Source organism: Mustela nivalis (assembly GCF_964662115.1).
Source record: "Mustela nivalis genome assembly, chromosome: 1".
NCBI lineage: Eukaryota > Metazoa > Chordata > Mammalia > Carnivora > Mustelidae > Mustela > Mustela nivalis.
The window spans coordinates 191476951-191501393 of NC_139020.1; the positions used below are offsets into that span (position 1 = coordinate 191476951).

General features: G+C 35.4%; 1 protein-coding gene across 4 annotated transcripts in view; it reads left to right on the forward strand.

The window, feature by feature from the left end:
- Nucleotides 1–4655: 4655 nt before the first annotated feature.
- TASOR (transcription activation suppressor) overlaps nt 4656–24443 on the forward strand; it is a 52089-nt gene continuing 32301 nt past the window's right edge. For 2 of the 4 annotated variants that reach the window (XM_082738652.1, XM_082738653.1), the window contains exons 1-11: nt 4656–6284; nt 14034–14179; nt 15790–15882; nt 16544–16616; nt 17103–17194; nt 17648–17809; nt 20337–20461; nt 22146–22177; nt 22925–23030; nt 23837–23940; nt 24031–24134. In XM_082738652.1, the coding sequence (XP_082594778.1) occupies nt 5954–6284; nt 14034–14179; nt 15790–15882; nt 16544–16616; nt 17103–17194; nt 17648–17809; nt 20337–20461; nt 22146–22177; nt 22925–23030; nt 23837–23940; nt 24031–24134 (1368 nt within the window). In that variant the 5' untranslated portion in view covers nt 4656–5953. The remainder of the gene's footprint in view (nt 6285–14033; nt 14180–15789; nt 15883–16543; nt 16617–17102; nt 17195–17647; nt 17810–20336; nt 20462–22145; nt 22178–22924; nt 23031–23836; nt 23941–24030; nt 24135–24443) is intronic. The other 2 variants (XM_082738650.1, XM_082738651.1) reach the window with 1 other exon arrangement.

Sequence of the window (24443 nt, forward strand, 5' to 3'; positions counted from 1 at the left end):
GTTGTCTAACTACAGGGTCTTTCTTACTTACTTACTTGGGATAAGTACTTACTTACTTACTTACTGCTCCATGAGTAACAGGGTAAGTAAGTATTTTGGGGAAAGAGGACTCCATGGAAATAGAATTGTGGTTTTATCTGAAGTGTAATGGAAGGAATGATAGTTTCATATTTTTTTGATGAATCTGAGTAGACAATGGAGTTGTAGCCTTGTAATACTGTCTTTATAAAAATGAATGGGCTAGACTAATTAATCCCTAAGATCCTTAAAGTTCTATGGATTGGATGTTAGTGGTGGTTTTGTTGATTGGCTATCATTATCCTTCCATAGTGCTGATTTTCAAAAGGAATGTAAAAAAAAAAAATAAATAAATCCCTTTTAGCTATAAGCTTGAAGGGTGAGCATGAGTAACATCTATTACCTGAAAAAGGCACATGAAATTGCTTTGCAAATGTTAAAGTATTTTGTTACTACCAATCTTTTTAGTGATTTCATTCACTTCAGAAGTACTATTATTAATGCTTCTCTTTTACTATGTGTGAATCCCGTAACTAGCTATTTACTTACCTAATAGCTTTGATCATCATGTGTAAGTTTATAATTCTCTAGACTGAAACATAGGGACCCTTCTAAAATCTTTGTATTGGCTTTGTATTGGATGATTATTAAGATATTAGCTTTAATCTTGCATGAGCTACTGAGTAATGACAATGACAGCTTCTGAGCTTTGTTTTTAAAAAGTAATTTTTTAAAGTAAGGGATGCATTCTTTTTTTAAAGGGATGTATTCATATGCCTTAAAGTATAAAAGGAGAAGGGCACCTGGGTAGTGCAATTGGTTGAGTGTCCAACCCTTGGTTTTGGCACAGGTTATGATCCTAGGGTTGTGAGATAGAGCCCGTCATTGGGCTCTGCTCTCAGCGCAGAGTCTGCTTAAGACTCTCTCTCCCTCTTCCTCTGCTCCTCCCCACTCTCAAATAAATAAATAAATCTTCAAAAAAATAATAAAGTCTGAAAGGGTATAGAGTAAAGTCTCGCCCATCTCTGTCTTTCAGAGACTGTTCCCTTTCTACAGGACACCAATGTTGCTAGTTACTCATGTAACTTTCCACAAAAATGTTATGCAAATAGGTGCATATACTTAACTATATTTCCCCTTTCCTGGTGCAAATGCTAACATTCTATCCATCCTGTTCTGTACCTTGCCTTTTTTTAAAAAACACAGAATGAGCTACTTTATCCCCCCAAAATGGGAATCATTTGAGTACCCACCTCATAAAGTTGTGAAAATTAAACAAGCTTAACAAGCACTTGGAACACACCAAGTATATTGTAGCTGTATCTGTTTCATTTTGCTGCATAACAAATTACCACAAACTTAACAGAAAATTACCACAAATTACCACAAAGTGGCATAAAACAATATCCCTGTATTATCCTATATTTTCTATAGGCCAGAGTCTGGGCATAGCTTAGCTGGTTTCTGTGCCTGGGTATCACAAGTCCGAAATCATGTCAGCTGGTCTTCATTCTCACCTGGAGACTCACTAGGAAAGAATTTGCTTTTAAGTGTCTTCAAGTTGTTGGCAGCTATTGAATTCATGGCAGTTTGCTTTATCTGAGCCAGTGGCAGGGCTGGGGGTGTAGGGGGGTTGGGGAGAGATAGTCTCTGCTGCTTGGAGTCTCTGTCTTCAGGGAATTAGTAGGTCTTCTATTAATTTTTTCATTGAGATATAATTCATACATCACAAAATCCATCCTTTTTAAAAAAAAAAGTTAAAGTAAGCTCTATGCCCAACATGGGACTTGAACCCATGACCCTGAGATCAAGAGTTACATATTCCATGGAATGAGCCAGGCAGGTACCCCAAAATCCATCCTTTTAAAGTGCATAATTCAGTGATTGTTAGTATATGCACAAAGTTGTACAACTATCATCATGTCTAATTTCAGAATATTTTCACCACCCTAAAGAGAAATCCCATACTCATTAGCAGTCTAGCCTCATTCCCTGAATAACCCTCCCTCCTTTCTAGCTTCTGGTAACCAACAATCTGCTTTTTGTTTCTATGGATTCACCTCTTCTGAACATCCATATTAATAGATATATGATACAGTATGTGACCTTTTGTGTCTGGCTTCTTTCACTCAGTACAATGTGTTCAAGTTGCATCCATGTTGTAGCATGTGCCAGTGCTTCATTCTTTGTAATGGCTGCACAGTATTCTACTGTGTGGATGGATATATGCCATTTGGTGGATATTTAGGTTGTGTCAAATACTTTGCTATTACAAATGCTTGCTACCCCATTATAAACAACAATAGATATATTTAAGTAAACATTTTGAATGTGAATGAGTATATCTGTGCTATAAATTTCTAGAAGTAAAATTATTAGATCACAGGTTTACCCTTCGGTAATACTGATACTTATTGTTAAGTTAAACCATTTACAATCTGTCCTTTTTAAAAAATATTTTATTTATTTATTTGACAGAGGGGGAGAGAAGGAGAGAGAGAGGGCAAGCACAAGCAGGGGGAACAGCGGGGGGAGAGGGAGAAGCAGGCTCCCCACTGAGCAGTGAGTCTGAAGCGGGACTCAATCTAGGACCTGGGGATCATGACCTGAGCTAAAGGCACATGCTTTACCACCCAAGCCACCTAGGTGCTCTATACCACTTATAAGCTGTCTTTTAAAGTACTGTTTGAGGAAGGAAGGTGAAATTATATGGGGGAAAATGCACTGAGTTCTGGACTTTATTTTACCACTTAGAAGAGAAGTTAGCATACAGCAGTTATTAAGAGCATGGGCTTTGGAGGCAGACTGCCTGGGTTAGAATCTTAGTTCTGCCACTATGATCTAAATGACCTTAGGAAAGTTAAATAACCATTCAGCTTGTTCATCTGCAAAATAGAGATGGCATTGGTACTTTGCGGGGGGGGGGGGGATTAATGAGATAATACATATAAAACTTTTATACCAGTGCCTGACACATGGAAAGTGCTCAATAAATGCTAACTCTTATTAGCTGGCAGTGTGATCTTGGGCCACTGTCTTTCCCTATTTTTAAAACGAGAAGTTGAACTGAGTTGTTTTTTTACTGAGTTGTTTTTTTGTGTTTCAAAGTTTTAAAAGGTGATTATGGTCCCTGGATATTTAATTATATACTGTCTCATATTGTTCTCTAATATTCTTTGTGTTATTGTTTTGTTCATTCCTGTGGGTAGGGGACAACATAAGTTTTATACTTTTAACCTTTGATAGCCCTTGTTCCAGAACCATGAACATCTGTAATGGCGCCACCACTTGCATTCCCCCACCACTAACAAATATATATACTGTCTAGTGTACATAAACATATATGTATATGTACATGCATATATAAAAACACATATGGATAGCCTGTCTTACTGTGTTCATTTTCCTGAGATAGGTAGGATTTAGCAAATTTATGCCCCCCTCTATCCCTTTCTTGTAGTTGATTCTTTGTCTCTGCTTAGCCATCACCATAGATCCTAATTTACATATATTCCCCACTTACCTGTAAACTCAAAGGAGGTAGCCATGTCCATTTGCTTCCATTACATCCTCAGTGCATAGCAGTGCTTAGCTTCCAGTAAGCAATTAAAAAATATCTTTAATATTGAATATTCAAAATGCGATCCAACTAAACCTAAAACTTTTTGCTATCTATAACTGAATAGTTAAAATTATGTTAGAGATTCCCGATTTTTTTCTACCCTATAAGGTATAATGATAAATTTATTAAAATTATTTTTAAATAAATGTTTTGGAACGGAATTTTGTCCTCACAAAATTTAAGATTCAGTCTCTGTAAAAATGGTTTCTCTGGCCTAGTTTATGTACTCTACTGACAACCTTATTTGCCTTATTCATAGCCTAAGGGTTTTGCCTTATTCATAGCCTAAGGGTTTCTACTTTCCAGGTAAAGTTGGCTTTTGCTGAGCAAATGACAAAAGCCTGTTAGTTGAATAATGGCACCAGCCTTCAGTTAGGGCTTACTTATCTTTAAATCTTATAAAAATGAGCTTGTAGGGATGCCTTTAATGAACCAACAAAAAAGAGAGTTACCATCTGGAGAACTCAACATCTGAGTTTCTGATCTTCTGTACCTCTTTTATATTAAGTAAAGTCTCTTTCCCCAAGTTTAAAAGGTTATTTTTAACTTAAAATATTGTAGTGTTTTGTCTCAACACAGCCCCTAGTGTTTTCATCAGTATTTAAAAAGGTTTTTACATTAACCATGTAATAAAAGGAGTGATTGTTTGAAACTCACTTTTCTATGATTTACAGAGCTGATGCTAATATATTGGCCAAGCTTGATTAGCTTTTCCATATTAGCTGAGATGGTATTTAATATGGGACATAGGAATCTGACTTTCCTGTTGTCCTCGGGGAATGCTCTTCAAGTAGTACCCAGGTGGCAAGGCCCCGGGTTTTATTATAATTATATAGATTTGGTCAGTCAACTCCTAGGGAGACAGCTGGAATTTGAAAATGGAGATCTGGGTCTCAGTCCTGATCCTGCTGCTTGGAGACTGAGCAAAATATCTATCCTCATTTCTTCATCCACAAAATTCATTAAAGGTGCAGTCCTGCTGTGAAGATTAAGTTTTAGAAAAAGCAGTTTAGTGCAAGTACTCTGTCAGAGTTAAATAGATCTGGTTTCAAATTCTGATTTTATTAAATTGTTCAATGTCTTGCAATACTTATTTAAATTGTGCATAAGAGATCTTCCTGATATCTGTTGTGAGGATTAAATGGAGATTATAGCATGTATACTGCTTTGTCCAGTGCCTGGCATACAGAATGCACCCCGTGAATACTGTATGTATTCAAGATAACCCATGATAATAGTTTCAATTTAGTTAGCATCAAGTATTTAAAACGACTTCCTCTTGACAAATTGTTTTAAGGGAGAGCGACCGACCACCTGCTGTGTATCTTTTAATGTGGCGGTAAGCTTCTAGACTTCTTTTATACAGGAAAACTCAAAACATCAAACGAAAAAAGTCTAGAAGCCAGCAACCCCTTCTCCCTCCCTTTAAGTTCCCCAGAACCAAATTCCGTTAACACTAGGCTGTGAAGTCACTTTTAAGGATCCCAGGTATTGACTATGGGCTGGAAGCATGCCACTGGTTCTAAGCTTTGAAGGTCAAAGGGGACGGGGAGAATGTATTGAAAAGATGCAAGATCCCGTGGGAAAGGCAGATGGCGGGGCTCGGAGGCTTCCAGGTTGTTATCGCTGTAATCCATTGTCTTCTCTCCTCTCCAGGCCCACATATGCACGTGAATATTTCACAGAGCCGAGTTCCTCCGGCATCCACTGCTTGAGTCCTCTTTTGGAGGAGCAAACTCGTGCGCGGAGATAGAGGTTATCTTACTACGACAGGCGACGCCTGGGCTCGCGGGACCGGTCCAGGCGCACCTCCCTCCCCTGCAGCGCTGGCCAGGAGCGGTCCCGGGATTTGCAGCTCGCCTTAAACTCTGTCCACCCCGAAGCGGTCCGCGGCGTCGAGATATTAGCAGGGCGTTGCCGTCGCCCCTTTTGGCGGGCTCGGTCTCCCCGAGGCTCCGCCCCCCCTGCGCCGTCTATCCTCACACGCGGAGGCGGGCGCCGCACCCCCATTGGCGGAGCGGCCCGCGGCGGGCCCGCCCCCTCTCGGCCCCGACGCGAGCACGTTGAGTGGCGGGGGCCGGCAGAAGAACTGCCCGAGCGAGGAGCGGCTCCTGGGGCCGGGCGGCGGGTTTGGGGCGCCAGCTTTGGGGCCCCCGAGAGGCTGCTGGGTCGGGACCGCGACCAGCGGCCACGGGGGGGAAGGGGGTGGGTGGGCTGAGAGCAGCTCGGTGGCGAGGCCGGCCCGCCGCCCCTTCCCCCCACCCCCGCCGACCTTGACGGCAGAAGCTTCCCGGAGCTCCTCACGCCGGCGCGATGGCGACTGCTGGGGAGACGGAGGCCTCTCCGCCGACGGACGCGAGCTGGGAAAGTGGCGGCGGCGGAGACGACGAGATGAAGCAGGCGCTTCCGGAGCTTGAGTCCTCCCCACAAAATGGCGGCGGCGGCGGCCTCAGCATCGCGGAGCCCGGCGGCGGCGCCGGGCCTGAGGAAACCGCTGCGGCCTCGGCCGCCCCGAGCGTCAGCCACGAGCAGCCTCAGGACTCGTCTGAGGCGGGCGCGGCCGCTCTCCTCAAAGGCCCCGAAGAGCCCGAAAGACCCGTTAGGAGGAGTTTTCAGATCCCCAGGAAGAGCAGAGAAAAGAAAGGTGGTGCTTCCCCCTCCTCCCCAACCCCTCTTTCTCTCTCCCCTCCATCTTTTCATTAGAACCTCTCTGTCTCTTCTTCCCACACCCATCCGGGACACGTAAACACGCATGCAGCGCCAGCCGCCTCTCCCCTCACTGCCACGGCCACCCAGCTGCTGCGCCTGGTGCGAGAGGAAAGCGGTGGAACCACGCTCCCCTGCTCCCCCTGTCCCCGTGGAAGTTGGAAGTAGCTTGTCCGTAAGGCTGCAGCTCCCAGAGAGGAAAGATGGTGCTCGGCGCCCCTCCCTCCCAGCCCCTGAAGGCACAGAAGCTGGTGTGTCCTCCTAAGGATGCTTCTGACAAGTCTCACTGTGGAAATAGCCCTTGGCCATGGATTCTGGGGCTTTCTCCAAGGCCATTGCATTCAGAGGACCACAAGTGCTTCTCCCTTTGGAAATTCTTCAGCTCTGTCTACTTGAAATTTGCTCGATGTCAGCGTCTCCTCTTGTTTAGAAATCTCCATTAGATGTGATCCATGCACACTGGTATTTTCCATCACACCTCATTTCCATATAGAATTTTCCCCTTGTTTTTGAAGCGTTAGATTATATAGGTCTTTCTCTTTAAATCCAAACTTTAGTATGTTTTCTCTTGTATTTCCGAAGAATGGGAAGGTAGGTTCTTGGTGCAGTAATTTCCCTGTGGAAAAAAAATAGAAGTTCGCTTATGCCCAAGAGTCACCAACTTGATCTTGCAGACGAGAAGACTTCAGTTTTGTTTTTGTTTTTGTTTTTGTTTTTGGTTTGTTTTGGTTTATTTTTTTAAAAAGGCCAGTCTAGATAGTGGAACCAATATAGGAACAGTTAGATGAACTACTCTTACCTTTTTTAAAATTTAATGCTGTATTATGACGCATTTCTAATGGAGATCAAAATTAGTGTTACCGTTTTCTATTATACTATTTTTGACTATCCAGTGATTTTAGGATATTCTGGATTTAGTCAGTTTAAAATTTCTTTTTGTTTTGCTGCGTGGCTCAGTTTTTCATGATTCACTTTTTGGAAAATTAAAGGATTTTTTTTTTTTTTTTTGCAGAAACTTTTAATTTGTTATTTAAATCTTAGTGTAAAGACTTAGAATCTTGAATTAAGCATGAGCTTCCTTTTTCCATTGCTTACCCATCTCCATTTGCACAACTGAAATTGTTAGAGCCTATTACCCATAAGATACAAATAAAGTCAAACTGTTAATTTCTATTTCCATGACAAAGCCAAGGAAATCCTTGGTGTGAGAAACGATGTTGACAAAAATGAAGTTCCCTTTGCCCGCTAGCATGAGGAATGTTTCTAGAAATATATTTTTATTAAGTGAATTAATGTATTTTAGAGTTCAGGAGGATACTTGTAAAGGTCAGGGCTGTCAATTCTTTGGTTTATTTAGTTAAGATGAATGGTAGAGTCTATATGAGGAAATTCAGATGCTCAGCCTAAATTACCAATTGGCAGAGAATAGGTTGAAAGTACATTCAGGTGGGCTCTGGTAAGGAGGTAGGAGATTGAGCTTTTTTTCTTGTGCCTAGCTTAATAAAACTTTGAAGTCCATTTTTTTCGTCTTTTAATTTTTTTTTTCTTCTAAGTGCCCAAGAGTATGGTTTATGGTACATCTTAAACCATGGATTTACCATCTCTTTTGATAGGACCAGAATGTTGTAGAAATCCTCATAGTTTGGTTTGAGGCGAGAGAAGTCACCAGGAAATGTTGAAAGGCATTGTGTTTACATGTGGTTTTTTAAGTTAGGTAAATCCAGAGGTTGCTGTAAAACAGGCTTTATTTGAACACACTAAAAGTGAACATAATTGAGGAATTAGGATAAAACCTAATTTTCTCCCCTGAGTCTGATGCTCCTTGGGGAAAATTTGTTTTCTGTTTTCACTTAGAAGCAAAAGGTTGTCAACCTTTGTCTTGTCCGGGAGGTTATAAAACACACTAGACTTTTTTCATGTTTAGTGAAAATAATTTATGCAGTAAGCAGCTGTTCAATGATGCAGTAACAACTTAATTAGAGATTTTAAAAGTTAAATAAGCAGCTATTTTACCACCATGAACTTGATCCTGTCCAAGCTGAAAGTAGATAGTGCTTGGTGATAGAATTTAATAGGAAAATTGAACTTTCCCATCATTTTAAAAAAATGCTTTATCAGAAATAGTATGGCAGGTGCTGCTAGTTTCACACTGCATCCCCAAATCACCTCCTGAAAGGTATCACTGTGTACCAGATTTGGCTAGATTTTAGTTGTGGTCATGTGAATCACTTATGAATATTAGATCATTTTCAGTAGATACCTCTGAACCTTTCAGCATCAAAAATTCTTTTGCATTCATATTTTAATATGGCAGACCTGTGCTTGTAACTATGCTTTTCCAATGAAATTTAACATTATGACTTGATTATTTTTGATACCTTAAGTACTGTGTGAGTATGACTCGCTGAGTTCAAGTTCTTTTTTTTTGGTCTTGACAATAGCATAACATCCAGAATACCTCCGTTCTAATTAATAATATTGGCAAACACTTTATGGTGCTTATTAGTAAGTTGTAGGCATTGTTTAAAGCAATTTGTACATACTAACTAAATCTCAACAATTCTGCGTAGTAAATATTATTCCCATTTTACAGATGAGGAAACCAAAGTAATGAGAAGTCAATTAACTTGCTTGAGGTCATACAGCTAGTAAAAGGTGGAGTTGGAATTTGAACTTAGGTGTACAGTACTTACCGCTACTCAAACTGTAGCAAGTCGTCTTTTTTTGTTAGCTTTTGATCTGATCTATTAAAAAAAATTTTAATCTCTGTTGTGTTTAGAAATATTTAGTATATCTTCATCTCTGGGGTATTTTGAGATTCAGAACTTAACGTTCATTATGAAATTAACACATTTAATCAGTAGTGACAGATTAAGTGATGTAACTATTGACCGAAAGAGTAAAATTTACTCTTTGATATATGTTGTGGTGTTTATTGGCTGGGCTGTTTTCTGTAGTGTAAAGAGGCATTGTTACGACCTTTAACCAAATTGTACAATTGCATTTTGTCAGTAGATGTTTCACTCTTGCCTTTTTTTTTACTTTAAAATCTATTAATACTTTAAGTCATTAAAAGCAAGTTAAAATTGGTAATTTGATATAATTTTTCCTTCCAAAGTTTTTGGGGAATGAAATAGTGATGATTCACTCTCTGGAAAGTGTTTTATTGGTTAATGTTTTCTGTGGGGCACAAGACTGACTACTCATATACCCGCATCCATACTGGTCTAGTCTAGCAGAATTAATGGCTAATTCTCCTCCCCGATACCCATCTTTTCCCACAAAATTTGCAGTTGTCTTTTTGAAGATTTTGGGGCAAAGTCTCCTTTAAGGATATTTGCATGCTGTTTAGTAGTTGTATATGCATGATTGGATTCTAAGTACTATAGATTTCCCTATATAGAAATAAGCAGGGAAGTATAGGCAGAATCTAGTCACCCATATAAAACATTTGATCAGTGTGTTTATGTTTTAAGTAATAGAAGTAAAATTTTCTTTGACTTATTCCCCAAGCCAGAAAAAGTCAACAGTTTTCATATTTGTACTTGTCTCTCTTTTCCTTTCTGCGCTATTTTAAATGTATGTATGTGTGTGTATATGTATTTGAAGATTTTCTTTATTAGAGCACCAGAGGGTAAGGGAGGGGCAGAGGGAGAGGGAAAAGCAGACTTCTACTGAGCAGGGAGCCCTATGCTAGGGTTGATCCCTGGACCTCAGGATCATGACCTGAGGCATCCAGGCACCCCAGTATGTTCAATCTTGATTAGAGATGAAACCTCCATTCCAAAAGTATTATGTCTAGCAATTTTATTAGACTGAAGAAAAATGATTTTTAAAACCTTTCAAGTAAGTTACTGGGAAGAACATGGATATTTGTTGTTTTTTAATCAGTACCAGTAGAGAGAGAGATTCAGAGAATTACAGACACACATGATCCAGAGCCCTGTTTTGGCGGTTTCCTTTTCTTCCATGAATCACTTTAAATTGGAATGTGTAGTTCACATTGTTTTATTTATATGTTTTAGTAACAGTGGTCTTTTATTTTAAAAGTTAGTTTGTTTTTACATATATGTATATATGTTTTTTTACATATGCACATCTTAATACATGGCTAAGTAAATTGGTAAAAGTAATTGGAAGAAATGTTCCTTTGACTAAGGAACCAAGCTGTTTCATGACCTAAATTATATGTCCATTCCAACTGCTTAAAGAGAACATTAAATTGAGTATGTTTTGTATGCTACCAGTTTAAAAAAAAAAAATAGTGATAGTATGGATAATATGAAGTCAGGAGACCTGAATTCTGGTTCTAATTCTGTGATACAGTCATTTTCCTTGTCTGAATTATAATTTCCTAATGTCTTTCTAAATCTGCTTTTGAGTTCCATAAAACATCTATAACCAATTTTGTCATTAAGGAAGCCTTATGAATTATGTAAGTCAACTCATTATCCCTGTGTCTGACATGTATTTGATAGAAATCCTGTAAATAAGCAATATGTTTCTTAATGTGTGAAGGAACTATTGTTACTTCTGTTAACCTTTATAAACCAAAAAAAAAAAAAAAAAGTGTGATGGCTTTTGGTCCTGATAAATGTATTGAAATGAGAAAAGAGATTTGACAGAAGACACATGAGGTAGAAAGCATAATCCTGGATGTCAAGTTCTTTTCCTTTCACACCTAATTTCTTGTGTCTAAATGTTCTATATGATTTCTTGATCTAAAATGAGGAAACAATTTAATTTTTCCAGCTCTGTAATTAGTTTCAGCTCTTGTATATACATACATAAATCTTGACTTTTACTTAGACCTCAGGATACGAGATTTGGAGCTAGGCAGCCTGAATTTTCATCCTACCTGCCCTGTTTATTCATTAACTATGTACCATTGGGCCATATTAGCTGTTAGCTGTTAGGTTCATTTGTGAAACGGGTATAATTGAATTTAATAGTATGGTTTTTAATGATTAAATGAGATAATGCATGTAAAGCACTTAGTATAGTATCTGCATAGTAATAATGACCTGCTAGTGATTAGACTCAGTAATTGTCAGAATCCAGAGAAAAATATATTGGATACTTTAAGTGAAATAATTACTGTATAAAATGTTCTTTTCCCCATTGGGTTAATTGCAGGGTTGTTTACTGCTGCCTCAGATAATGACCCATAATTAAGATTATGATACATATGTGTTCTCTTTAAGAGAAGTGACCAAAGGATGTTCAGTGTTGAGGATTAATAAGTATAAAATAGGCCGTGAGAGAATGTACATTCAGAACATACACTTGTTAAACTTCTAACTATTATTAGCACATTGACTTGAAATCCTTAAAAATAGTTAAATTATTTTTGTAGAAATGATGACTGGGAGGGGGGAAAATTATAACTGGCCTAAGTAGTAAAGCCAAAAGAGTCATTTAAAATATAAAATACCTAGGACATGCATTTTTTTCTCTATTTTCATCTATAGTTTCCCCCGCCCGTCAGTCCACTTGAGTACATTTACATGACTCTAGGACATACCTTGGAATAAAAAAACTGTTTAGTACTTCTCTGAGAATTGGAATGTTAACTTCTATATAAGTATATATAATTTATTTTTTTCATTTGTGATTAGATCAATACTGGAGGTAGTATTGGGACAGCTTAACAAAGTAAAATAATTTATGTAAGCATGTAAAATTTCATAGAAGTTTAAAGCCATATGGTACTTTAGGGGGGAGCATTTTAGATGTCTGAAGTCACTTTGTTAAAAACAAAAATCAGACCTTCATAAAACCCAATTTTTAAAATCATACTTAACTCATTTTGGATGTGAAAGCCTATAAAGACTATTCCACATGCTATTTTCATTGTCAGGTTTTTCCCAATTTAGTTGGGAACAGTCACAAAGATGTTTTTTTCTACCACATTCTGTAAAACAGATTTGAATGAGGCTGTATTTCTTCCTCTCTTAAGCTTTCATTTTGTTTTACATATTACTTAATTGTTGAATTTGTAAGACTTAAGATGATAGCAGTGATACTTCGGTAGTTGTAGAATATATTTGTATTCAGTTTTTTAAAAAATCTTTGACAAAGTTTTTCTTATTTTCTTTACTAACTTAATTTTAATTCAACTTACTTGGGGGCCAGTGCTCACATTTCTAGCTATTGGCATATGATAGAGTAAGGAACAAAGCAGATACAGTTCTTGATCCTGTGGACCTTAACAATCAATAGATTATTGAGTATATTCATCTACAAATTTATATTTAGGACATATTTTTATATTTAATAGTATGTTTTTTTGAGTGATTTTTCCCCCCTGCTTATCCCTAGTTAGTGTCTATTGCATCGTAAGTATGTTGGCTTTATCTTTGCTTTAATGTGGGATCCCAAAGTAGTAGGAACTGTTTATATACATTTTATTATTGAATGTTACATTTTTAAAGACACTTTTATAATATATACTCAGTGTGGTAAATGGATGTATGGATAGATATTTGACATCATGTCCTTTAAAGCTTAATGCTATATATAAAAATAGTAAACAGTTTATTAGCTGCTCTCTAGTATCTTTAAGAATATATATAAGCAGAACACTGTTTTTAGTAGTCTTAAAGTATTTTGACTGACATTTATTGACTGTCGAGAAATAGTATCTCAAAAGAAGTTAAGGTAAATATAGTATTAAATAAGTTCTATAGATACTTCTATATACAGTGAGATATAAGTGGTTCCTTTTTTGGCTTGGGGAGCATTTATATGTTTAGACTTTTGAAATTTATTAGTGAGTTAAACTATTTCATGCATGAAGTGGAAATTTGAAATTATTAGACCAGTAATCGAACAAATTGGATATTTGACTTTAAGTATTTTAAAAATTAAGTGGGGGTGTAGAATAGTTTTAGGAGGGAGAGAATAAACAATTTTATTGTCCTTATACTGGATGCTGTGCTTAGAGGTTTTTCCATGTGTTGTCTCATGTGTGGAATGTAGAATTTAGCGGTTATTAGGTTGACTAGGGTTCTTTATAGATGAGAGAACTGAGCTTATTTTTGGTTGATTACCCAGACTCTCCCACAAAGCTAATAAATGCTAGATTTGATATTTGTGTCCAGCCTTGACTCCAAAGCTCTACATCTTTCTGTTTTACTGTTTTCATAACAAATGTTCTACTACTTTGTTGGTAATACAAGAAGCCAATGGATCTAGCATATTTTATTCTAACTTTAGTTCTAAAAACAAAATAGAATAATTTTATGGACACCTAAGTGTCTTAAATGTTTTTATGTGTTCATTTATGCTGTAAACATTTAGTTTGCTGAAATGTCCTAGACATACTATTTCAGTGTAACATAAGATAGAAATGGAGACAAGTTGAGGATGTGTAGAGGTTCTTTCTTGTGAGAGTTTAAAGCAATTTAGCTTGCCTAATGTAGCATTCTTAAGGTTTGGAAAACTGTAACCTCGTCTTCATCTGTAATGACAGATGCTCATTGCTGAAGAAACTGGTCCATTAATGTAGACAACTGATTATAATTTTCCTTTAGTGAATTAATAGTATCTCTTTTGAATATCACAAAATAAGATAACTTTGGTGCTGTTTTTTCAACTTTTCTTAAAAGTTCTATAAAAACCACAAAATTTAAGAGACTACATTTAAGATGGAATAATGTTAAAATTAATTTTTTTGTTGTTTTAGCACTTTTTCAGCCATTAACTCCAGGCTCTCGAGAATTCGAAGATGTTCTAAATATTCTCCATTCATCTTACCTTGAACCAACCTCGGTAACAAATTTTAACTACAAACGTGCTTGCTTGATACATAATGAACTTTTGGAAAAGGAGGTATGTTTTAAATTGTGCTTATTGTAAGATTCTTTAGAACCAGTTAATAGCCTGGAAGTTGGTTTATGTTGCTTTTCTTTAAAAATGCTTATTCTTAGGAAAGCCAAATTATGGAAAGGAGAACAAGTTTTTTTTTCTTCTAAATATTGATGTATCACTATTTATCTGGATAAATTAATGTTCAATTATGTAAAATAACTTAATAAAAATTAATCTTAAGCATAGGAATAGCTTACTGTATAATGGCTTAATTATAAATTTATAAGGCCCTTTGTTCTTTTAAGTGCTTGTTAAATGAAATTTATAATCTGTATTATGTCTCAGTTGGAAGATAATTAGTGAAATCAAATGTGTATTTTTTAAAGATATGCTTAATTTTTTTCCCCAATTACTGACTAGGAGTAGAATTCTCTTAATATCACTAGTAGAAATTCTTAGTGTATAAACAAAGTATTAAGTTTCATGTACAAATCTAGAATATTTTAATATTTAGAATATTTTTAGGAAAAGCCAGAATGCATAATTCTGAGGTAATATAAATGAGATATTTAGCAATATTTTATGTGTTTATTGTTTCCTAAGGCACATGAAATACTATTAATTCTTTATTTTTGTGTGTTGGTTAACCCATGCTACCAGAATTGAGTTTTGAGGGAATCTGAAGTTACTGGCTCCCCCAAGAAAATTAAAACCTTGATAGTTTGTTGTGGTTTCATGGTATGATAGGGGTTATTTATTAATTTTAAATGAAAATTTACTCTAATGATAGATTAATCATATTACTGAACATCAGTAATGGCCTGAATACTGCATATAAATCTGTTAGATGTGAGCTCCATAGTTCGAATATGTATCTGCTTCCGTGTATCTAAAAGTCAAAGTCAGTTTTGGGTGACTTGCAGTTTAGTTGTACTTAGACAAAGTCGCTTTTTTTATCCTGGCAATACATCCGGAGCTTGTCTTACATAGTTGGCATTGAGGCTATAATTATACAGAAATGAAACCTTTTCCATGTTCTAATTGAGTTTATAGTCCAAAAGTTGGTCATTCAGCAGAGATCTATTAAATCACCTACTGTATGCAGTTCATCATGTTAAGTAAACTGGGAGATCCAAAGGTAACTAAAACATGAACTTAAAAATTTGTGGGAAATGGGGTGCTTGGGTGGCTCAGTGGGTTAAAGCCTCTGCCTTCAGCTCAGGTCATGATCCCAGGGTCCTGGGATCAAGCTCCACATAGGGCTCTCTGCTCAGCAGGGAGCCTTCTTCCCCCTTTCTCTGCCTACTTGTGATCTCTTTCTCTCTGTCAAATAAATAAATAAAATCTTTAAAAAAAAAATCTGTGGGAGATTTGGAATGTGGTAAAATTTTAATAGAAATTTAGTTAAAATTGATAAACATTAGATGCTTATTTGATTATTATGAGGTAAAGAGCTAGTTAGAATGAAGAAAAAAAATTAAAGCACAGAAATCACAAGGAGAGAAAACACAATTTCTACTTTGGTTATATTTTGGATTTCTTAGGAATAAAATTACTGAAGCTCTTAGCTTGAAAGACATAATCACATACTAAGGAGTTAAATCTAAATTTATAGATTTAATTTTGTTTAGTTCACAGAAAAGCGAAGAGAACTGAAGTTTGATGGTCGTTTAGATAAAGAACTTTCAGAATCCTATGCATTTCTTATGGTTGATCGATACCAGGTAAGTGAACTTGTAAACAATTTGAAGATGTTTCTCTTGTAAGTTACTAGTTTTGCAATGTAAGAATACGCTTGATAATTATAAACTGGTATTTTATAAGTTAGTATAAATGATATGACGTGTAAATGGAAGAAATGATTTAGTAGGGCAGGGTATTTCATTTTCATGTGATTTACTTTTCAAATGTGCTTTTGCTTTAAATTTGCTTTTCAGATGCTCTGACCAAACCTGTTTTCTTTTCTTAGGATGTACTTGATAATGAATAAACTTCCCTTTATTAAAATAGATTATCTTCTATATTGTTATATGTGTTGGGAACCATTTTTTTCTTCTTCAATTGAAGATGTTTAGATGGAATTTTTATTTAAATATTTTGCCAGTTCTAATTCTCTCTAAAAGGGAAGTTTATATATGTGAGTGGCATGAATTTTGACCAACTGTCACACCTAGTATAAATGAAAATGGATTCTAGCTATGGTTACATTGGAAGCATAAGCCAGTTTCACATTGATATTTAGTTATAAACTGTCATATATATAAAATTCCTTAATGTAGAACCTACATAGTTTAGAAGCTTGGGTTTTATTTAGAGCAAGTTTACAAATTATCTTTTCATGTTTTTAATGTAATGATTGTGAGATGAACTGTTTTGTTTATTTAGGTCCAAAGCATATGTGAAAAAGGATTACAGGTGGGCCAGTCCAAAATAACAATTCTTGGCAGTCCTTCCATGGGTAATCTTTTTTTTTTTTTCCCATTTATCTACTATTAAGTTGCCACTTGAACATACATTATTTAATTTTGCTGCATTCCTGAAAATTAAATTCATGTATGCCTTGTTGTGTTCCTAGAAGAGGATAGTTTCAGATTCTATAATGTAAAACTAGTTTTGCCCTTTGTTTCTGATTTTGCATACTTCAAATTGATCAAAAATTACCTCTCTTTTTTTTTTTTTCTTCTTAAAGTCTGTCTAGTCCTGGTAATTTTGAGAAATTTGGGTTTGTTTGGTTTTTTCTGTTTCTTCTTGTTTTTGCTTTTTTCTGGTTCTGTTTTTGCTTTTTCTGTCTTTGTTAAATATCAGCTGTCTTTACTGTCATTATTATTTTTTTTTACTATGTCATACCTTTTATCTTTCATCATTAGGTTAAAACCGGAATTTGTGTGTGCGTATGTGTATGTGTGCCCTTATTCAAATTCTTTAATTTTTCCCTCTTTGCTAGGTATCTATCTTTCTAGGTATGCTGATTTATTACAAGCTAATCCTTTGGAAGCTGGGGCAGTGGGCGATGTTGTTATTTTTAAAATAATGAAGGTAATTTTAACATTTACATTTTATATATCAAGGACAACATTTGATTTGGATTTTAGTTGGCCCTGTGTTTAGTAGGAGTTTGATTAAATTCAGAGCTTGCTTAGTTTAATATATTTTTGAGAGTGGTTTGCCATTTTTGATCTATTTGATTTCCCTTCCAAAGAAAAGAATGAAAAGAGTAATATGTTGGTAATGTCACTTAGGCTAGTGAATGGTGTTGTAAATAAAATTTTTATTTCCTTGTTAAGCAAATTCAAACAGCACTTTTTTTTTCATGGTTGTCTTTTTTACTGCTTCAACATTGATAAAAGGTGTTGAGTGTTACCAGGTATTAAAGGAAAGAACTGTTGTCATAGGTAATCTATGTTTTATAATGTTATATATATATAGTCAATAATTAAGTTTAGGTCTTAAACTTTAAGTCTTAAACTTAAAAGGTTTTGTCTATTTTAGGGTAAAATAAAGAGTATATATGACCCCATGGGTGTAAAAAGTTTGGAATCTATATTAAATAAAAGTGCTTTGGACCCAACACCAAAGCATGAATGTCATGTGTCAAAGAATGCCAATAGAATTACATCGCTTTTGGCTTACAGAGCCTATGAGCTTACTCAGGTAGGTATCTTGTTTTATTTCAATGTTCTGACTTCATATCTGTAACCAAATCCTTTAAATCGTTTCCCTTTCTGTACCTTCTGCCACCACATCAGTTTAACCTCTGGTTTCCATATAATACTACCAGAGTGTCTCTCATTACTCTTTGTTCAGTGTTTTCAAAACAGCTCAGAAACATACTATGGCTTCCTAGACTTACAGAGTAATACTGAGATTCTTAGTCTCCTTCGAACTTCACATTTTGTATAATTGTTGTCCTCAAACACCTCATTTCATTTTGAAGCCTTGGCTTCTCTTGGCTTAAATTCTGGCCTAGAAAGATCTGCCTAATAAAATCCCCTTAAAAATTCAAGGGGTAAAGTTGAAGCCCCTTGAATTACCTTAATTCATGTCATTTTATACTATTGATTTGATAGGTGTTATTTATTTTAATTTACATTTTTCTAAGATGCAAACTTAGAATTAAATTTTATGCTTTACTCAGATATAATTGATATACAGTAAAAAAGTGTGTATTTGCCAAATTATAGTCATTATATTTTTATATGATTTTTTACTACAGTAGTCCTCCCCCGGCCCTTATCCTCAGGGATACTTTCTGAAGCTCCCTGGTGGTTCTGAGGCTCCCTGGTGGATGCCTGACACTGTGGATAGTACTGAACTCTGTATATATTATGTTTTTCCCATGCCTGCATACTTATGATAAAGTTTAATTTATAAATTAAGTGCACAGTAAGAGATTAATCACAATAATAATAAATTAGAACAGTTAAACTACAAAATTACTGTGGTCTCTCTCTCTCTAAAAATCTCATTGTGCTATATTCACCCTTGTGATGATGTGAGATGATAAAATGCCTGTGTGATGAGATGAAGTGTGGTGAATGATACAGGCAGTAGGTACTAGCCATAGTGTTAGGCTGCTGTTGACCTCCTGACTGTCAAAGGGAGGAACATCTGCTTCTGGACTGTGGTTGACCACAGAAGCTGAAATTGGAAGGTGAAACTGCATGTATGGGAGAGGCTACTGTATAAAGTAATGAATGTTATTTTTTTTTTTAACAAATGTATAAAAAATGTATATAGCCAAATGAATTGTGTGGGAAAAGGAGTGGTACAATAACACCTCTGGAGATGCTCTTTTTTTTTCTTTCTTTAATCTTCACTTTATTTATGTAAAATAAAATTTGTTTTTTTTTTTTAAACACTCAGTTGTAAGTGAAACTTTTTTTAATTGAAGTATAATTTACTCTTTTCGAAGACTGGGCAAGACATAATGTTGGGGGCTTTTAGCAAAAATTGTATTCATCAGAGTCATCTGGGCTGGCTCATTTGATTTTACTTTTTGGACAGTAGTTGCAGAATGCAGAAGCTTTTAAGAATTTTTTTTTTAAAGATTTTATTTATTTATTTGAGAGAGAGAGACAGTGAGAGGGAGCATGAGCGAGGAGAAGGTCAGAGGAAGAAGCAGACTCCCCATAGAGCTGGGAGCCTGATGCGGGACTCGATCCCGGGACTCTGGGATCATGACCTGAGCCGAAGGCAGTCGTCCAACCAACTGAGCCACCCAGGCATCCCTGCAGAAGCTTTTAAATAGGTTTTTTCTAACAGAACTTGTAAACTAGCTTGATGTTTCCAAAAAATTTTCAGGCATTTTTAGAGCAACAACAATATTATTGATAATCAGTAGTTTCCCAAGGGAATGGACTTTGAAGGACAATGCTTTGTTTGTAAACTAGGACTTTATTTTTTAATGAAAATCACTAGTCTGCAAGTCACAAAACCCTAATGAATATTGTGAATAGGTGTAGGGGAGAAGTAGATGGGTAGTAAGAAGAGAATTAGCTTCCTTTGTCACTTGTGTTCATAATCTCTTCCACCACCTCTTTGCTGCTTGGTCTGCAGTTGGAACCAAGAATATGTTTTTCTTTTGAAATAATGAACAGGGGTACCTGGGTGGCTCATATCTGTCTTGGCTCAGGTCTTGGATCAAGCCCCCCGTCATGTTCCTTGCTTATTAGCAGGGAATCTGCTTTCTCTCTCTGCCTCTCCCACCCACCCAGCTTGTGCTTTCTCTCTTGCTCATTCTCTCACTCAAATAAATAAAATCTTAAAAAATAATGAACAAAATGCTAGATTTGGTTGAGATTGTGTCCTTTGTTAGCATTTTACTTTTTTGCATCAAATAGACTTTTCTGGGCTGACTTGGGAGTTTACAAATGTCCATTTGTAACATTTTTATGAGGGGATTTGTTGCACATTCCCAGCGGTCAGCTTTTCAGAAGTAAGCTTTTAGAGTACCCATTAGTGCATCTAAGATAAGATAGAGAAGTAGAATATTTTATATCATAAAATGAATATGAAGTACAGATTATTTTTAAAAAATTGACAAGCAGTACTTAAAGACAGTTTCTGTTAGAGGTACTTTTAAATGGTGTTATATTTCTCAAAAGTCAGGCAAATAAAGATTCTCCTGTGTACATCTTGCCTTCTTACAGAAGTTAATTTTGCATTTTCTTATTTTTAGTATTATTTTTATGAGTATAGCTTTGATGAACTCAGGCGAAGACCAAGACATGTGTGTCCATATGCGGTTGTGTCTTTTACTTACAAAGATGATATACAAACTCCAAAGTTTGTGCCTTCATCAAGGTAAGACTTAGGAGTTTTTTACATCATCCCGAATATTTACGTGTTCTGCCTTGCTAAATTAGGAAGAACTTCTCCCATTTTTTTTCTTACCTTGCAATTAATTAGATGCATGAGTGTTCATGGTGACTTTTAAAAGGTCAGTGTGAAGAACATAATTTATATGGAAATACAAACTAAAATTTACTTAACCCTCACCAGTTAATCCTTTTTCTCTTGATACTGAAGTTTTGCATAGTTGGGTAAAATATAGTTTTTAGAAGTGAAATTTTGTGTATTAGCTCTCCTAGAAATGGGGAGCTTCTATAAAAGATACTCTAATTCCACCTCAGACAATTAAAAAATCAAATGTTTACTAAGGAGTCTAGGCATTGGTAATTTTTAAAACTTCTAGGTGATTGATTTTTATTGAATTGAGTACCACTTGTGATTTCTTGTAAGCTCTAATGTAAAGTGATCAAATATAAAACAGTTTCCATTATTTTTTTTCCCATATGGTGATTCCAGAAAAATGTTGGTAAAATTGATACCTATTAATATAAAAAGACTGCTTTAAAAAGCCACATTTCATGAAATACATACATTTTTGAGGTCAGTCCTTTCATTTGTTTTCCAGATCAAATCATGTGTTCATTTAGGTTGGAGATCCAACACATTTTTTTCATGTCCGCAAATAACCCTGGTAACCATCCATCCATAGCCATAAGTAGCACTTCGTATGATACCCAGACATTTGTGATTTTTCATTTTTCTCGTGGCTCTATATTTATGATTTCCATGATATATTTACATTAGTGCCTTTACAGTAGTAATCTTTAAAAGGCACCCAGCCCTTAATTATGAGGTCATACCTCCAGGAATAGTAATTTTCTTTGCTGCTTCTTTGAGTCCATCCTTTGATCTCTGTATCATTAAAAATGAGCATTGATTGAACTCATTGCTGTATGTTAAATGCTGCCATAAATGCTTCTGCTGCAGGATCTCTGCATTTGCTCTTCTCTTTTCCCAATTCATGGCATCATTTACATTTAACACTTTATCAGATCTCTCCTTAAAGGTGATCTTACCAGTAAGGTCTTCCATGATTTTTATTTTTAACCCCATAGCCTTAGTTTCTTTCTCCTTTTCTCCATGGCACTTAAAGCCATCATCATCTGGTAAACTATTTGATTTTTGATTGTTATCTGTTCTCATGAAATTGTAAACTCTGTGAAGGTAGGGGCTTTGTTCATCCTGGTAATCCTGTTACCTAGAACTGTGCCTGGTAAGTAGTAGGCGCTTAGTAAATATTTATTGACTAGGTTTACTATTTAATATTTAATTTAATAATAAACATTTAATAATAAATAGGTTTAAATATATATTGAGGCTATCTTCAAATCTCATTGCTAAAATAAAGTAATTTACAGAGACTTTAATGGACTTTGATGACTGTTTTTCGAAAAAATACCTCATATAAATTTGGACAGATATGGTAATTTAAGACAAGTAATTGATCTTCATGTAGGTTTGGATCTGTTAAATGTTGTAATAAGTAGTTAATATGTTCTTCCTACTTGGATGAAGGGCTTAATTTTCTTGTACATTATACCATTAAAAATAGCACTATGTAAAGGTCCTGAATGTTAACTTTTCTTGTTACTGATGAATAATGTTTTTCTTTTTTTGTTTTTTAATTTGTTTATAGAGCTAACAGTTTCAATGCAGATAGAAACACAGGTAAGATTCTTTTATTTACTTTAGTTTTGTAAATTGAAAAAATAAGTACATATGGTAAAAAATTAGTGTTTTGCTTTATTTTTATAATGAACAAAAATCTGGAACTTCAAAGGAGGTGAGGCCGTGTTATGATGTAGCTTCAACATTTGGTTGTTCAAGCATAAGGTCTCTCTTAGAAGCTGCTGATACTGTCAATAGATCAAAGGATTTTAGTACTTTGATAAATGTAAAAAATAAAACAAGCTTCACAACTCAGCTTTTTAAAATACTGTATTTATCAGAGGTTTAGGATTTATAAGACCTAAAGAAGATGAAAGCAATACTGACATTTTCTGTCATCAAGTTTCTCCACAATGAAAAGAGAGTGAATAGAGGTATGAGATGTTACAGGAATTCATGTAGTTGACTGGATTTAATATAGTCTCCTTAGGGAGAAATAAGAGGGCAGTAAACATATTGTCTTTGCTCTTCAACTTTCTGATAAGACATTTGGACAAATAGATTTGTTGTTTTTTACAGCTGGAATAACACTGCAAGGGAAAAGATACTGAAACAAAAATTCTAATATTTGAATTCTCTTGTAAATAGAAATGTCGTGGGTGTTTTTTGTCCATTTTGTTTTTCGTTGTTGTTGCTGCTGTTCTTCTTAAACGTTGTTTCTAGATGTGTTTCCCTTATTTCTGTCTAGGAAACATGTATTTGCTTCTGGGCTGCTAGTGGCTGAATTGTGTTACTCTTTTTATTTAGATAAATTTAACTACACCTTGTGGAAAGGACAGCTTTTAAATAAAGGAAAGCTTTTGTGTTATATTTCTCTGAGGTCAGCCACTCGTGCTTTTTTGCCTATCAAGCTGTAAGTATGTTATTATATAAGAAAATAGCAATTAATGGTTGCTCGTTATTAAGTTTTTTCTTTTGCTTTTTATTCTTTTATTTAAACTTTACTTTGATCCAAAAGAATATAAATGTCAATTTGTTTTTTATAAAAATCGGCAACTTGGGAGACTTAGTTGGCAAAGTGAGCCCTCTACTTTTCTGTCTAGGTTTGAGAGTGGGCTAAATAGTCAGGCACATTTATGGCATAAAACTTTTTCTGAGTGATATTAAATTTTGAAAGTGATTTTTTTCAGAGTTGTTTCCTAATTATATAAATTTTTCATTTAGTAATTTGAATATGATAGACTTAAAAGTTATCAGTTCTTTGTTGGAAACTGCTTTGATATGGTGAGTTGTTAAAATTTACAGACTGTTTTCATTCCTGTGCAGCATATACATTGGAATAGAAAGGTGTAGAATGATCTTTTGCTACCATCCCAGTGAATATTATGGGCCTTCGTGGATGTTTGAAGATTACTTTAACAGCTCGTACTTGAATTATCTTTAGTAAAAGGACAGCATTTTATCCTTTTTGGTTTAATAAAATTGGGGTATAGAATTAGCTTCTTGCTTAAAGATGGAAGGTTGGTGATATTGCCAGGCTTTTTCCCTATTTCTGTATATATCTGGATTTTCCATATCAAATCCTCTTTAGAATCAGCTATGATATTAAGAAGTATGCTCTGCTTTACACCAAGAGCCTTGTGGGGAAGGGGAAGGAAATAACATTACTAGAGTTAAACATACAGGTAAAGCAAACATGTCTTTTCAATTTCTTTTCAGCCCTGAGAAGTTAGATGTTGAAACAGTTATGAGTATTGATCATCTGAAGCAGAAAATTCCTCCAGCACTGTTTTATAAGGAAACATACTTAGGTCCAAGTGAAGGTAAGTAATAATACATATTTTACATATTATTAAAATATGTAAAAAACAGATTTGATTTGAGTATTTACTATGTATTTTTTCTTATGACAGTTTTGAAGAATGGAATGTATTGCAGCCTTTATGAAGTTGTAGAAAAAACAAGAATTGGAAGTAACATGGAGAGTTTACTACAAAAACTAGAGAAAGAAAAACTTGTGAGTGAAAGGTTTTAAAATGTTCCTCATTCTCCCTTAGAGATAAGTATTTGAATAAGTGATCATATTATTTCAGTTTATTTCATTTTTGCACTCTGAAAGTACCATAAGGTCTCTGTCTTTATTGCTTCTATTCAGCAAACAGTTTTACTATGGCCTTTAGTAGCCTGTTTACTTTAGCCGTGATGCTAGACCTTCTGCAAGCCAGTGTTCCCCCTGAAGTGTCTTTACTGTATTTTGTGATTGTGACAACAAATACTTATTGAATACCATTTTCTTATGCAGAATGTATACTTCAGTAAAAAATGA